Source organism: Penicillium alfredii (assembly GCF_028826965.1).
Source record: "Penicillium alfredii strain IBT 34128 chromosome Unknown utg000005l_segment0_segment0, whole genome shotgun sequence".
Taxonomy (NCBI): Eukaryota; Fungi; Ascomycota; class Eurotiomycetes; order Eurotiales; family Aspergillaceae; genus Penicillium; species Penicillium alfredii.
In genome coordinates, this window is record NW_026622702.1 from 2,224,421 (window position 1) to 2,240,463 (window position 16,043).

At 49.9% G+C, this 16,043-nt stretch overlaps 6 protein-coding genes across 6 annotated transcripts; 3 read left to right on the top strand and 3 right to left on the bottom strand.

Moving 5' to 3' along the window:
* Positions 1-1,016: 1,016 nt before the first annotated feature.
* NUU61_004243 (Zn(II)2Cys6 transcription factor) lies at positions 1,017-2,626 on the bottom strand (the record flags this gene model as incomplete). Its single annotated transcript, XM_056654825.1, has 4 exons — positions 1,017-1,743; positions 1,796-1,920; positions 1,994-2,277; positions 2,338-2,626. The coding sequence occupies 4 exons, from the start codon at positions 2,624-2,626 to the stop codon at positions 1,017-1,019; spliced, it is 1,425 nt and encodes a 474-aa protein (XP_056512852.1).
* Positions 2,627-3,201: 575 nt separating this feature from the next.
* NUU61_004244 (Cytochrome P450 61) lies at positions 3,202-4,999 on the top strand (the record flags this gene model as incomplete). The annotated part of the gene is made up of 4 exons (XM_056654826.1): positions 3,202-3,364; positions 3,419-3,569; positions 3,651-4,899; positions 4,964-4,999. The coding sequence occupies 4 exons, from the start codon at positions 3,202-3,204 to the stop codon at positions 4,997-4,999; spliced, it is 1,599 nt and encodes a 532-aa protein (XP_056512853.1).
* A 221-nt stretch (positions 5,000-5,220) lies between these two features.
* On the bottom strand, positions 5,221-5,844 carry NUU61_004245 (uncharacterized protein; the record flags this gene model as incomplete). The annotated part of the gene is made up of 1 exon (XM_056654827.1): positions 5,221-5,844. One exon carries the CDS (start codon positions 5,842-5,844, stop codon positions 5,221-5,223), a length of 624 nt encoding a protein of 207 aa, XP_056512854.1.
* A 761-nt stretch (positions 5,845-6,605) lies between these two features.
* On the bottom strand, positions 6,606-7,601 carry NUU61_004246 (uncharacterized protein; the record flags this gene model as incomplete). The annotated part of the gene is made up of 1 exon (XM_056654828.1): positions 6,606-7,601. The coding sequence occupies one exon, from the start codon at positions 7,599-7,601 to the stop codon at positions 6,606-6,608; it is 996 nt and encodes a 331-aa protein (XP_056512855.1).
* Positions 7,602-8,543: 942 nt separating this feature from the next.
* Positions 8,544-11,279, top strand: NUU61_004247 (DUF323 domain protein; the record flags this gene model as incomplete). The annotated part of the gene is made up of 3 exons (XM_056654829.1): positions 8,544-9,612; positions 9,752-9,967; positions 10,042-11,279. The coding sequence occupies 3 exons, from the start codon at positions 8,544-8,546 to the stop codon at positions 11,277-11,279; spliced, it is 2,523 nt and encodes an 840-aa protein (XP_056512856.1).
* Positions 11,280-11,710: 431 nt separating this feature from the next.
* NUU61_004248 (aldehyde dehydrogenase family protein) lies at positions 11,711-13,289 on the top strand (the record flags this gene model as incomplete). The annotated part of the gene is made up of 3 exons (XM_056654830.1): positions 11,711-12,127; positions 12,221-13,105; positions 13,176-13,289. The coding sequence occupies 3 exons, from the start codon at positions 11,711-11,713 to the stop codon at positions 13,287-13,289; spliced, it is 1,416 nt and encodes a 471-aa protein (XP_056512857.1).
* Between the last annotated feature and the right edge of the window lie 2,754 nt (positions 13,290-16,043).

The following is a 16,043-nucleotide window of genomic DNA, read 5'->3' on the forward strand; positions in this document are numbered from 1 at the left end:
CTGAAATCTGATTTGTCCCAATCTTCATTACATTGCCAACGGTCCTTGTCCATGTGCACGTACGTATGATCGTCGAAAGGCAAAGTGTCGAGGCCTTTCCGAGTGTTCATAATTATTCGGTTTCTGTTTCCATTGCTTACTGCCTGGGAAAAACCTCGAGGAGTGTTCGCTCTGGATTCAATTGTGGGAAATGCGAGAAGGTGTGTGGGATATACTTGAATGGGCAGGTATAAGATTTAGTTTTAGTGGCCAGCCATTCAAACAAAAAAAAAAAAAAAAAAAAAAAAGGTGGGGGGGGGGGCTTACCTAGCAGAATCACTAACTACTACCAAAGTCAGAAAACTAGGCTTGGTGGCCATGATTGGAATTGTTGCAAAGGTGGGCCAAAGTAGGCAGCTTTTGGTCATTCACTTTAAGTTTGATTTGATATTGAAGATTGAAGATGAGGAAAGAATGAAGAAGCCATTGAATCAAAGGAAAGTCTTTCAATACAATCCTAAAGCTCTGGGCATTATATCCAACGTGATATCATGGATGATCATTATCTAAGTATGAATGATAGAAATCCTTCCCTCTTTTCTAGGAAGGATTCTGGCAGGCTGACTCAGAAAAAGCAGCGGAACGGGCAACAGCCCCGGGCCATAAATGGGACGGGGCGCCCATCCTTATAGTCACCCCCCGGTGGGTCTTGACCCTACTTTCCTTGCCCTTGGCTTCAAGGATCCCACTTCTGATAACTTGGCAGGATTCGGGCAAAGTAGGTATATAGAGAAAGATTGTGATAAAGAGAAACTTTATTATTAGAATGCGAACTATCGTTAGTCTGCGAACCACCTACACCGATAGGTGTAGGGCGACTCGAGGGCACGGCTACGTGATAAACAACTACACCCCTCGGCCATTGTTGAGATAGGACCGCCAAATAATGCCCCATCGGCCTAGAGGACGTCGTACCCACTTTTTCGAGAACTTAAGTGACTAATTTCGGTACATAGATTGGTATACATGATTCTAGCTCATGAAATTTCTGTGCTAATGCTGCTTGATGAGACATGCACTGAGTACTCTAGTGATTTAGATGTACCCGCATAATCAAGAATAGCATTCCAATGAGGCTGAAAGATATCTTCGCCATGAGCTGAGTCCAGCCATAGAACACTCTTGATGTGGACGAGAGCATCGGTACTGTCTCTCAGCTGCAGAGATTCAGCTATACCCCGTGCTATCTCCATAAACCACAAGTAATGGGCCGTGCCGCTAGAGGCCACCATTCCAATTGCAACAAACCAGGCATCCAGTGATTCGTGTATGCTAGGCGTCGAATCAAGTTGCATGAGATGCTTCATCAACCGGGTGACAATCGTATTTTGTATAATCGCATGCGAGTAATATGTCGGGCCGTGAATCGTGAACATGTAAAGTATAATTGTGTAGCGAATGCACTCGGTGAGAGGGTTTGTCTTGTCCGAAGCAGAGAGCAAAAGTCGGTGGATGACGAAACACGTGAGGTCATGAAGTTGTGTGGTTGGGAAGGGTATTTGTTGTGCTCGTTGGAACACGTTGCGGAGACGGATAAAGACGTTTTTGACTTCATAATCGACGTCCATCATGCAGGGCTCGGATATATCATTATAAAGGACGCCTGAGTCCAGCTGCCATTCCGGAATGGGAGGTATACCCTCCCCAATGCCGACGTCGTCCTGGGTTTCGAATTGGGGATGGCCCATAACGAGCATTGATACCCTTTAGAATAGGTCAGCAGTGTAATGATTCAGTGTTCAGGCGAGTGACATACCATCCAACCATTCTTGCGGTAAGTGGGCTGGTCTGTCTCAGTGAATTGATGCCACCTCTCATGTCGACCAGCTTTTTAACTCCGCCAACATGCATCTCACTAACTTTGATATTGCCTTTGCCAAACTAAACGACAAATATTAGTATATGGATTGGATCATCCTGGAAATATAGATAGAATCTCAGGAGTGTATCTTACTTCAATCGCGGCCAAGGTGATGACAGAATTCATAGTCCCATCTTGGACAGCCAATGACGCATCTCCGACTTTGCGTCGAAGTAAAGCCACTGAGTCGGCCATGAGAATTTCAGAAGCTTGGAAGCCCCTCTGGGCCAACAGCTCCTCATCAAGGCAAGCTGTCTGTAGTGATACATGAAATAGTGCCGGGTCACCCAGAGCAAGTGGCCACCAAGAGATAAGGAATGGATTTGATGTTGCATTGAGGTCGAGGGGATAATACTGGAACGCAATTTTGTGGAGGACTGCATATTCACATGTAAGCTACGCTTGATCGTTAACACCGAGAATAAAGAGATACGTACAGCTATAGATCAGACGTTGAACGTGTTCCCGGGGAAGTCTCGTCCGCGGGTACGAATCGAAAGGGTCCAAGGACCCGAATTGGTAGCCGCTCAAAGAGACTCCATCGAGGGTCGTTAAAGACCCGCCATCCTCTCGTCCAAGAGTTTCCGGTGACGCTGGCGTGGGCTCGTTTGCATACACGCACTGAGCCTCGCGCTTGACACAGCGAGAGCAGCGTGGAGTCCGAAGGTCGCAGCTGGCTTTAGATTTGGCACATGCTGCGCAGGACCGGCGAAGAGTTTGGCGCATTATGGGAGAGAGAGGCCGAGTGAGGTTGAAGTGTGTTTTGTGGAACTACGCGACTTGGGGAAGATGAGCGTTTCGTAGAGCGCCCCACACCGCTTTCATGTGCCCCCAACGCAGGTCATAGTCAAGCCGGCTAATTACTATACCTCGCAGGGCTATATCTGTATAACTACTGAGGTGGTCGCTTAGTAAATACAACAATATCAGAATGCGCTTCGATCCTCTACATTCCGAGCCTCGACATGATCTAATTCCCCAGTAGCACCCACGATATCAACACTTTTGCTCCAAAACATATTCATTTGCCTTCGCCCAATTGGGATTAGACCCCGATGCCCCCCCGGAGTCTAGTCCCAATCGGGCAGCATGTATACTGTGCGGTTTGACCAATCAGAGACGCAATGGATCTATTGTCGGCATGTTTATATAGACGCACACTTCAATGCGCGTAGCAGTGGGTCGAGATGTTGCCCTCATTTAAATTGTCCAGAATACTGACCCGATCATCGTATAATAAGGCACAGTACCCCTATCTTCTTACCAGAATTCGAAGCGTGCCTACCATCAAACACTCCAACATGGCTGATATTTTCAACACCTCCAGTGCTCAGTCCGAGCTACTACAGAAATGGCATTCCAGCACTTCTCAGCCTCAAGGCGCTCTGCTGGGACTTGCTCCGGGCTGGTCAACCTGGCAATACGTTGTAGCTTTTCTGCTTGGTGTGGTGCTCTATGACCAAGGTAACCAGGAATATTGGGCTATGGGATGCTTCCTTCTGCTGACACCGTCTCTAGTCATGTACATCAAACGAAAGGGCTCCATTGCTGGACCTCCGTTGAAGATTCCGCTTATGGGCCCCTTCCTCCAAGCAATCCATCCAAAGTTCGAGTCGTATCTTGCGCAGTGGGCCAGTGGGCCACTCAGTTGTGTATCCATCTTCCACAAGTATGTATCTGTCTATGGTTATCCTTGCAGCTATAATCAAAAAGCCCTTACATGCGTCCCTGTTCACGCCTTTGATTGCAGATTCGTCGTTCTCGCCTCCGACCGAGACCTTGCCCACAAAGTGTTCAAGTCGCCCTCATACGCTGAACCATGCATCGTGCCGATTGCAAAAGACATCATAGGCCATAAAGCATGGGTTTTTCTTCAGGGCAAAGCCCACGCCGAGTACCGTCGGGGATTGACTCCTTTATTCACCAACAAAGCTATGGCTACCTACCTCCCAGTCCAAGAAAAGGTATTTGCCAACTACTTTGACAAGTTCGTTGTCGCCAGCAAGGCAAACCAGGGGCGGCCAATTGAGTTTATGCCTCTTTTTCGTGAGATAAACTGTGCCCTGTCGTGCCGCACCTTCTTTGGAGATTACATCTCGCAAGACGCGGTGAAGAAAATCGCCGACGACTTCTACTTTGCGACTGCAGCCCTTGAGTTGGTCAACATCCCCCTGTCAATGTACATCCCCTTTACCAAGCCCTGGTTGGGGAAGCGGGCGGCAGATGCCATCCATGTGGAGTTCGCCAAATGTGCAGCCGCTTGCAAGGCTAATATGGCGACGGGCGCAACACCCACATGCATCGTGGACCACTGGGTGCTCCATATGATGGAGTCGGAGCGGTATCGCGGGAGAGTCACTGCGGGCGAGAAAGACGCAGAGAAGCCAACAAATCTAATTCGCGAATTCACGAGCGAAGAGATCGGCGAGACGCTATTCACTTTTCTCTTTGCATCGCAGGACGCTTCCAGCAGCGCCACAACCTGGTTATTCCAAGTTCTCGCCCAGCGACCCGACGTGCTCGACAAATTGCGAGAAGAGAACCTAGCTGCACGGGGAGGCGATAGGACCAAGCCTTTTGATCTGCCGATGCTGGAATCACTCTCCTACACCAATGCCGTCATCAAAGAGCTCCTCCGCCACAGACCCCCTGTCATCTTTGTCCCCTACCTAGCCACCAAGAGCTTCCCGCTTACTCCCAACTATACTGTTCCCAAAGGGTCCATGCTCATTCCATCCTGCTACCCCGCTCTCCATGACCCGGATGTGTACCCCAGCCCCGATGTGTTTGATCCTGATCGTTGGCTTTCTGGAGATGCCGAGTCCAAAACCAAGAATTGGCTTGTTTTTGGTGCGGGACCGCATGATTGTCTCGCGCGAAGGTATGTGCCGCTCTCGATGGCAGGTATGATCGGGAAAGCTGCGTTGGAGCTTGATTGGAAGCATCATGCTACAGCGAGGTCGGAAGAGATTAGGGTATTTGCGACGTTGTTTCCAATGGTATGTATTAGGGATTAAATTGCTTTCTGTTTTTTGTTTTGACTTGTGCTAATTCTTTTGATAGGATGGGTGCCAATTGGTTTTTACGAAACGCCCTTAGGCACACTGTTGATAACAATGCCTATAGCGCTATTCTCCTATATAGCCGAGAAGCAAGTCTTGGGAGTGATATTCATTCATTTGTTTTGTCTTTTAAGCGTTGGCCTTACATGGTTGGCACTAGACAATTGCAATTCTTATAAGAAGTGTACCATAGTTGTAGACAGTGGCAGTGGAAGTGGAATGAAACGCCCACTATTTCGGAAGAACTGAAGATGCTTATTAACAAAATTCCATGTCACGATTTCTCCCATCGCGCTTTCGTTTTCGGGATCCAATTGTCATAGAAAACATAGCGCTCTTGGTCGGTTTTCTCAGAGTAGTCGCTCGTATATTACTGTGATCCATGGGTGGTTGAAACACCTTCCTTTCTCCTTGACTGCAGAGTGTCTTGTAAAAATCCAAGTCTCTCCCTTCTCGATAATCGTCATCCAAAATACAGGGCTGTGCCGCCCCAAAATGCGAATAAGCCGTCGCCATGTTTCCACGGGTAAACTCGATTCGCCCCATCCAGTAGTAGCACCGAGCAATAAGTCTCTCCTCTTCAAGGTTTTCGGCAGTTGCGAGTGCTTGTTTGGCCTCTGCCTCGGCATCGTCGGTCTGCTTGTCCTTCAGATAAAGCATGGTCATCACCAGGCCGCAGGACACCTGGACTTGATCGAGTCGCCTAATGAAGTCGTCAGGTATGGTGGGTATTTGGAGAGACAGGACCCTTGATAGCACTTCCCGCCTGTGCTCTTGCTTCTCTTGCAAACAGCGCTTGACTTGGGGGTTCTGGTGGAATGGGGTGGGTGTGGCTGACCCGGACTCAGACTCGGAGTCCTCGCTTCGTGTGTACCACATCATGAATTGTGTATTATGGGGAGTGAAGTTATTTTTGGCTCTTTGAGCAAGAACCAGGGGGGGGGGGGGGGGGATGGGAGATTCTTTGAGAATGGGTCCCGACCAGGATATCTTGTATCTTGGATGACAAAGGAGAATGTGGATCTCAACTAGGAGAGAAAATTCAGAGCTACTATTTATCGACCACAATGTGTCGAGTTTGTCGGAAGATGCCTACAAAGGAATACTCGCCCAGCTTATTGTAGGGATTTGCCCTCAAAGACAGTCCTCGGATTCCTTGGGCTGTGACAAAGACCTAAGAAGGACTAAGAGTCAAAGAGTCAGTTATTGGGGTGTCCTTTTGTCTATGATTCGATTTCTATGTTTATGTCTCATCCATTTATATCTTGAAACTCTCAGGTTCTCTTTGTTTTATTTGTAGTTATCGTTTTATTTCTTTGTGCGTCATTCTGATAATGTGTTTCTTTGAGCAAACAGATTCCCGTGGCTTTGTCTTCTGTCTCTTTGAAGTGTAAGATGCACATCACACCTAGGCATTGTTGAAAACCATTTGTCATCCGAGGCTATAGAGTTACGTGCTCAGGACAGCGATACTGATGAAAGTATAGACGGAGAGAACTTCAACTGGGCCAGATTCTCTGTAATCAAAATAAAACAGGCCAGGAAAACAAATCAAGTCAATTTATCAAACTCAACATGCTAAATCTATAAGATCTATACTATTACAGGTGCCCCGGTGAAATAACTCCCTGACGAGGAAAATACTAAAACAGTCTAGTTTCCCTGATCGGCGGCGTGGAAGGAACACAAAACAGCTGGTCGACGAAGGTTCGAGCACCCAGGCCGGATGCAGCGGGCACCTGTGTATCGCAATCGGTCTGGGAGAAGTTTTTGTGGACATCACTAGTCAAAAAAACATCCAATTGGTGCACAGAGTCAGAACAAATCGAGCTCTCACTGTCTATCCAACTCAGCAATGGACGAAGGGATACTGTTGGCGAGGCACTTCCATTCGCAGCCTCGTTGCGTGTGAATTCCTCGATGGCTTTCTTTTGGTAGTCGCGGGCTTTGGTGTGGTAGCCTGGCGTGCTCAGCGCTCGCGACAGTGACCAGTATGCTTCAGGAACCTGGTTGAGGGCCATGAGGTTTCGTCCCTGGATGAAATGCGCAATGCCGGTGATATCTTTGGAATGGGGACCGTCGAATAGGTAGTGGCGGGAGATCATTTGCAGAAGCACTTCTACGCGCTGGTTGGATTCCTCGTATCGTCCTAGAGAATGAAGGACCGCGGCCACGAACACGCGACAGCGCATCTCCTCGGCTGGCGAGAGGAATGGGTCAGAGCAGATGGCGTGTGAAGCAATGCTCAGGGCAAATTCGGGACAATCATCCTCCCACTGGTCCTCAGCGTCTTTGAGAGGTGAGTCATTTCCCGAGCACAGCCAGATATCGTCAATCCAGGTTGGAATGGTGCTGGTCTTGGGGCTGATTTGCGAGCTGTGCGATGAAGATGGGGTTTCCTCAAGTTGCAGTTCTGCAAAGGCAGGTTCGGATTCCCGGGATTGAAAATGCGCCAGAAGAAAATCGTACTCTGCAAGCTGTGCCCTAAGTGATGTTATAGTGTCAACTGCCTCATACAGATCCTGTTGGAGTTTCATTTTCTCGGTTGTAAGCTGGCCAAGCGTGAAGAAAACAGGGCGGGGATCAGAAGATTGGTTCTTTTTGCTTCTTCGTAAGTGACGGAAGATACTGAACCTCATGGTAAATGTTTTTTTCAAGAGAAGTGAGTGAAGAACGGAGGTGATCGAGGCAACCATGATCGATGGCTGGAAATTTATCGCTGCCCTCCCAGGTCTCTGAAAGGCTTTGTCCGCATAGCCGAGGGCAGGGCTGAAAGAGAGAAATAATGGTTTTGTTGACACCGATTCTTTGAAACAAGAGTTATTCTTGGTCGGAATGTTTTTGAAAGGTCTTTAAGCAACGGCCGGTTCTCGTTGTTTCAAGTAATGTCCTTCACCCTGTGGATCCGAGTCGATCTATGTTTACGCCAGAGCAAACAAGGCAAACACTTTGACTCGACAAAATATGCAAACAGCCCCTATTCTGCAAACGGCACAAACCAGGCAAAGAATCCAAACTGCACAAACAGCGCTATGACCTCACCCAGCCGAGCTCCCCACATCAACAGCCTCACGACTGGCAGACTCCAACTCCCAAGTGGGATACTCGACGTCAGTCGGCATGGCGCGGGTGAGTTAACCGCCCCATCTGATAATCTGGCTGCGTGTCATGTATGGCTGGATCGGGGAGGTCTAGACTTGTGGGGGGTATTGCAAACATTCCAGGAACGGAACCGGTCTGAAGATTCGAGCTCGGTTATTATAAACCCTGCGTAGGATGCTGAGCTGAAGTTAAATTGGCCCTTCTCTTTGGATTTTTCAATCACTCGTGTAGCCTCTACGTGCATTCTAATGGTTCTTTGGGTTCACTGGGTACCTCCTTCCGAGCTTGCATCATTCGTCATCGAGCATCGACGAAGTTCGGGGCTCGGCTTGGCTTGTTCTATAAACTCCTCACTGTCCCCCGGAAGTGTTTGGCTTTGTTAGCTTTCAACTCTGGGTATATTCCCTTGCTTTGTTTTTACCCCCCTCAATTTTGATCGTCGATCTGACACACCCGCGTGCTTTCTTCCTGCAGTCAAGATGTCTCCCACAGCGCTCACAAACGTCGACACGGTCGATATTGTGGACATCCGTAAGGATAATTTGGATTTCTCGCTCGTCGACGATATCTACAAGAATCTTGCACCACCTCCAGGGACTAGGCGTTCATTCCCCACCCTCCTGCTCTATGACGCCCAGGGACTCAAGCTATTCGAGAAAATTACCTACTTGGATGAATATTACCTGACCAACGCGGAGATCGATGCATTGAAAACCCACGCACAGCGCATCGTCGAGCGAATCCCAAAGAACGCTCAACTGGTTGAACTTGGCAGCGGGTCTGTTGTCCTTACACTTTTAATCCACGATCCCAGGAACTACGCGCGATCGAGAATGGCTTTGAGCAATGTGCTGACACGGCTTCTTAGCAATCTGCGTAAGATTGAGATTCTGCTCCGCGAGTGCGAACGGGTCGAGAAACAAGTAGACTACTACGCCCTGGACCTATCCCTGGTTGAACTGCGAAGGACCTTCTCCGAGATCAACCCGGAGAGCTTCACGCATGTGGGATTCCATGGCTTGCATGGCACCTACGACGATGCTCTCGATTGGCTCGACACTCCAGCGAACCGAACACGACCGACGGTCGTCATGTCCATGGGCTCTTCAATCGGCAACTTTGATCGTCCCGAGGCCACGGAGTTTCTCAGTGGTTTTGCAAAACTCCTGCATCCATCCGATTTCATGTTAATTGGACTGGATGCCTGCAAGACGCCAGAGAAAGTATACAGTGCCTACAATGACTCTCAAGGCATTACGCGCAAGTTTTATGAGAATGGCTTGGCCCACGCAAATGCAGTTCTCGGCTTTGAGGCATTCAAACCCGGCGAGTGGGATATTCTGACCGGCTATGATACCAGCGTGGGGCGGCATCAAGCATGGTATTCGCCCAAAGTCGATGTGGCCATCAATGGCATCAAGATTCCAAAGGGCGAGAAGCTCGTCTTCGAAGAAGCCTTCAAATATGGCCGTGATGAGCGGGATGGTCTCTGGCGCAGTGCAGGATTAATCTCGCAAGTTGAGTTTGGGAATTCGGCAGATAATTATCGTGAGTTGCCCTCCATTTCTACTTCTTTTTGGGACTTTCAATCCAGTGGTCTTCACAACAGGCCGCTCCCACAAAGCACATGTTTAAAGCAGTAATTTGCTGGATGCTGGATATGTTACGTTTCTAATATCCTATACAGATGTTCATCTGCTATCGCCTGCTGCTCTCCATGTGCCTATGAAGCCTTCGCAATATGCGGCCCGGCCGACTCCGAGCCTGGAAGACTTCCAATCTCTCTGGGCTGCATGGGACATAGTCACCAGAACTATGATCCCTCGTGAAGAGCTTTGGTCGAAGCCAATCAAGCTCAGAAATGCGTTGATTTTCTACCTGGGTCACATCCCCACGTTTTTCGGTAGGTTATCCCAAACCACATAGAAAGAGTCCTATTTTAACTAGTTCGCTGTTTAGATATACACCTGACCCGAGCATTGCGAGAGAAACCCACCAAGCCCAAATCCTACCAGCAGATTTTCGAGCGTGGCATCGACCCCGACGTAGAAGATCCAGAACAATGCCACTCTCACAGCGAGATCCCTGATGAGTGGCCGCCTCTCGATGAAATCTTGGACTACCAAGAGAGAGTCCGGAATCGAGCGCGGTCGATCTTACAGCAGAACACAGCATCTCATGACCGATGTCTTAATGAGGCCCTCTGGATCGGCTTTGAGCATGAAGCAATGCACCTGGAGACCTTTCTGTATATGCTGCTTCAGAGTGACAAAGCCCTCCCTCCTGTCGGCATTGCCCATCCAGACTTCACACAGATGGCCCAACAGGCAAAGAACCACGCGAAGCCCAATGAGTGGTTTCGCATCCCGAAACAGACACTGGCTGTTGGGTTGGATGACTCCGACGAGACTGTGATGCCCAAGCATTCTTTCGGGTGGGACAACGAGAAACCCCAAAGAACAGTTTGGGTGCATTCTTTTGAAGCCCAGGCTCGTCCGATTACTAACGGCGAGTATGCCACATATGTGCAGGCCTCTCAACTTCAAACCTGGCCAGCCTCTTGGACGTGTATCCACTCAAACCTGAAAGGCTCGATATCAAATGGCGTTGGCCGCTCAAGTGCTTCTGCAGCTGATGATTTTCTGGACAGCTTCACCGTCAGAACTGTTTTTGGGCCAGTGCCTCTGAAGCTTGCCAAGGATTGGCCGCTGGTTGCTTCTTACGATGAAGTAGCGAGTTACGCCAAGTGGATGGAGTGCAGGATTCCCACCTTCGAAGAAGTCCAGAGCATCTATCAGTATGTGGACCAAGTCTGCCATCAGGAGTCAGGTCACGCTGCCAATGGCCACGGGTATGTACAGCTGTCCGCATCTGACTTGGAAATCAATATAACTAACTGCGGTACCAGCAATGGAGTCAATGAGCCCACGACAAATGGCATAAAGCCGCGCTCTCCCGTTCACCAGCCTGTATCAGATAATTCTAGCCAAAACACGCCAGTGTTTCGGGACCTCGGCGGCTGCAACGTCGGGTTCCAGCACTGGCATCCCACCCCAGTGACCCCCCACGGTGACCGGCTTGCGGGTCAGGGGGGACTGGGAGGCGTCTGGGAATGGACCAGCACGCCACTTATGCCGCACGAGGGATTCAAATCCATGGATATCTACCCGGGATACACCTGTGAGTCTGAATCTTGTGAGGATGGTCGAAGATGAGCGCGCTAACGTGGAGGGTTATTCAATAGCGGATTTCTTCGATGGAAAGCACAACATCATCCTCGGCGGTTCCTGGGCAACTTTGCCCCGGATTGCTGGACGCACTAGTTTGTAAGTTCTTGTTGGAATTGGGCTGTGAGTCGTTGGCTGACTGTCTGGTAGTGTCAACTGGTACCAGCACAACTACCTGTATGCATGGGCGGGAGCGCGATTGGTGAGGGATATGTAGAGGAATGTAGCCAGGAACACTCTGAAGAGAACAAGCATTGCAACCCTTCCAAGGTTATCTTGAACACCATTGAATTATATCCTCGTTCGTAGACAATGACTTCATCGATAAGATAGCAGTAACGTGACTACCCCTCCTTCTCCGCGACATTCGACTGCCTGTTCTCTCCTCCGACAAATACTCTTCTTCTCAGCCTTTCATCATGTCGCTGGAAACCATCACCACCATATCCCCCGCGACAAACGCGCCGATTGTCACCCGCACCGGGGTGTCATCGGAGGATCTGCGCCGCATCCCCGAGGCGGCCCAGGCTGCGTTCAAGTCATTCTCGCAGTCCACGACCCTGGAACAGCGACAAAAGATCGTGACTCGGGCGTTGGAGATCCTGGAGAGCAAGAAGGATGAGCTGTCGCGCGAGCTCACCGAGCAGATGGGCCGGCCCATTGGCTACTCGGGCGTCGAGGTCATGACGGCCATCAAGCGCAGTCACTACTTGAACCGCATCAGCACCTCGGTCCTGGGCGATGAGGGCATCGTGTCTGGGGAAGAAGAGAAGGGGTTTAGGCGGTATATCAAGCGGCAGCCTGTGGGCGTGGCGCTGATTATTTTTGCGTGGAACGTGAGTTGCGATATTGTCTTAAGAGCCATTATTGACGTGGGTGGTGGTGATGCTGTGGGTATTGTAGCTAACTTCTTGTCTCCGGATATATAGTACCCCTGGCTTATCCTGGTCAACAGCCTGATCCCCGCGATTCTGGCTGGAAATGCCGTGATCCTTAAGCCCTCGCCGCAAACCCCTACAATTGTCGAACAGGTCGCCTCCGCGTTTACCGAGGCCGGCCTGCCTAAGGATGTGATCCAGTTCCTTCACTGCGGGTCTTTCACGCTGCTGGAGACCCTGGTGCGGTCGCCGCTTGTTAACCATATCTGCTTTACAGGGTCGGTGGCTGGTGGTCTGGCTGTGCAGAAGGCAGCCTCGGACCGGATTGTGAACGTGGGCCTAGAACTCGGTGGCAAGGACCCGGCATACGTGCGAGACGACGTGGATCTGGCTTGGGCGGCCGAAGAGGTCATCGACGGGGCGATCTTCAACAGCGGGCAGAGTTGCTGCGCGATCGAGCGGGTCTACGTGCATGAGAAGATCTGTGATGGCTTCATCGCCGAAGTGAAGAATGTGTTGAGCAAGTACCGTGTCGGTGACCCCTCCGATTCCAAGACGCAGATTGGGCCGGTCATCTCCAAACGTGCGCGGGAGACCATCCTGGCACACGTCGAGGACGCGGTCAAGCACGGCGCCAAGGACGAAACGCCCGCCAACGAGACTTTTGAGAACTTCCCGCCCAATGGAAACTATGTCAAGCCGACGCTGCTCACGGATGTCAACCATGACATGCTCGTGATGACGCAGGAGACTTTCGGGCCCGTTATCCCCGTCATGAAGGTTTCGGGCGACGACGAAGCGGTGCGGCTGATGAATGACAGTGAGTTCGGTCTTACTGCTAGCGTCTGGAGCAAGGATGTCGCCGCGGCTGAGAAGCTTGTTGAGCGCGTTGAGGCTGGGACTGTGTTTATCAACCGGTCCGATTATCCCAGTCCTGTAAGTGTTATGTTGCTATTCATCGACGTTGGATTTTGTTGGACGTGTTTTCCCGCTAACCACTCTACAGGACTTGGCCTGGACAGGCTGGAAGAACTCTGGCCGTGGCGTTACTCTCAGTCGATTCGGATTCGAGCAGTTTGTCAAGCTCAAGAGCCACCACATCAAGGATTACCCGAAATAGAGTATATAATTGGAGGTCAGCTTTACCCTGGCGTTGCAGGGTGAAAGTGAAAGTGGGACCGTGGGATTGGTAGATGTCAGGAAATATGAGTACAGCGGATTTCTCCCTGGAGTAATCCAAAGATTGCGCAACAAAAAAAGAAACAGAAAAACGGATGACTCATGGCCGTCCTCTCAAATTCACTGAGCATATAAGATGTAAGAAACAAATAGGAAGGGCAGGCCAAGCAGCCAAGATAAATCGACTGCACCAGCACTGAATACACGTTCTCGTCTTCCCTCCCTACTGTAAGTACATGCAGTAATGTAATTCTTATCCTGCATCACCCGCTGCAAGCAATGTCGGAAGTGGACCCAGCAGCGCAAGGACAACGGAATCAAGCAACCTGGTACGTGCGTGAGTGTAGATACTCCACCAGATCACGACCCGGGAATGTAGGCAAGAAAAACCAAGCGCTTGGGCAAGCCGGCAGCTTGGAACCGAGGCATGTGCGCATAGTATCTTACATACATCGTTTTTATGGGGAGGGGGACCTTGCATTGCACGAAAATTCCACTGCATACTAGCCAGGGCCCGATTCCATGGCGAGCATTGAGGTCGAGTTACACAATCGAGGAGTTTACACGTAGACTGGAGTAAGAGAATTTAATTTGATTTCAAATCATCTTTTACCTCATCATGAAATGCTGCCGTTTCAATGACTATTTCTTCTTTTCATTGTCGAGTGTTTACTGCCAGGTCGATCCCTGTCTTCGGGAGTTAGGGCTCGGCGCGCATGTCTCACCACAACCCCAACGCCGCGCTAAACGCAGCAAGAAAGGAGAGAAGAACATGATGGGATATTTTTCTTTCTTTCTTTCTTTTTCGATGTTTTATATGTTTGCTCCAAGTCTTGGAATGCGTACCTGCGTTAATAATTGCGCCAGCGCCTAAAAAGTCGGGTTTTACTGTAGGAGGGAGCGAGACATAGCTCCGACGCAAGGGCGCCGCAACAGAAAAAAGAAGAGAAAAGAAAAACACGCGAACCATTCCTCAATCTCACCGACAGCCCGCAAGGTTTGGGGGAAGTTGAATTTGTCAGAAAAGAAAAAGAGTTAACTTGATTTTCCGAGTCTCCCCGACGTCAGAACAAAGGAGAGAAAACAGAGAAAGACAAGTAGATTGCGATTCCGGCCCAAGGGGGGTTAAACGCGAACTACTTTGTAAAAAAAAGACAGGGATGTCATGAGTTTTTGTCTGTTTTTTTCTTTTCTGACACTTCAGCCTCGATGCAGGGGAGTCAAGAGTCAGTCATTCATTCAGCTTTGGTGAGAACAGATTCAGCGAGAAGGCAGCGCAGCAGAATCGGGATCAGCAATCTTGACGATGCAATTCATTCATGACTGGCCTGTCCAGCTAGTATGAGCCCACAGGATCATCCTGTCAGTGACGAATCCATAATCGATCGACAGCGACAGGGCGATGGGGCGATCGACTACGCATTCAAGCGAATTCTCTTTTCGTAAAAAAAAACCAAACCAAAACAAAACAAAAATAGAAGGAAGAAGAAGAACAAGATTACATGCCCAATCGAGTAATCGTGCCAACACCCCCCCCCCCCCCAAGTTTCCGAGACAAAGAGGCCCACAGAAAAGGGTGTGTGCATTGGAATAAAAATAGCCAGAAAAATTGTCACTCCACTCGAGTTATATTTGAATCAATGAATCAGAGCAAAGAAGGCGCCCAACGAAACCAAGGGTGCCCTTTCTCCCCGGGTCCTGCAGGGCCTCCCCATACGCAGATATCCGACCCCCAACAAACGGTGCGTGTTTCTTTCCGTCGAAGATCGACAGACAAGATCGAAATGTCTGCAGCTGGGGAAACGCTGCAAACCTTAAACTCGCCCGACAGCCGATCTCTTGGGGGGGGGGGGGGGGGGTGCAACCACATAGTTGGTCCCGTCTATACAGGGAGAAAAGAGGAATGAATGAATGGAGCCCTTGGACAGCAACAAGCACGAGGCCTTCCACTCCCTTTCCCCTTTTTACCCCTTTTGTTCGTTTACTCCACTCTGCTCCACTGATACTCGAATGCCGACGGCAGCATATGCACGGGCTTCGGGGAGAGGAACGCCTAGTATTGTTTTTGTTCCCTGCAGGCTTGCGAATCATGAATCGAGGCGCTTTCCATGCATCGTGGCAGTACGAAAGGCAAATCAATGCATGTTGAAACACTTGCATATCCCGGGTGTAATACGTGGACAAAGAAGGAAAACGAAAAAACAGAAATAAAGACTCCAAGTGCTCCAAGTCGTCACCAAAGGACATCCCAGCTAGGGGAGTGACCCGTATGGAATGTGTCACGACCCAAGGTTGGGCAAAGGGGAAGTACCGAGCCTGTCATCGTGGCCCTCTCCCATGCCAAAGGAGCACTCGGCTGTCGCCCAGTTCCACCTGTACGGGCGAGACTGTGGATCACTCTCGTCCTTGACAAGCCGTCAGTATGGATGTACATACTGCATGCGGGCATTGCACCTGGGTATATATGGAACGCCAGGGCCTCGTTGCTCAAGTTGTTTCCTCTTTTCTCCCATTCATCAATGCCTTCGAGCATTTGCGATCTTCCTTCCCTTTGACTTGTGTTTTTCGTTCTTGCTGTTTTTCTGTTTTGGGCGTTGTCTCCAGTCCTTCGTTTCGCATCTTATCCCTCATTGTATAGCATTTTTTTGTTTCGCCAGACAGAGCGTTGTCTTCCATTGCCTTCATTGTTTTCGCT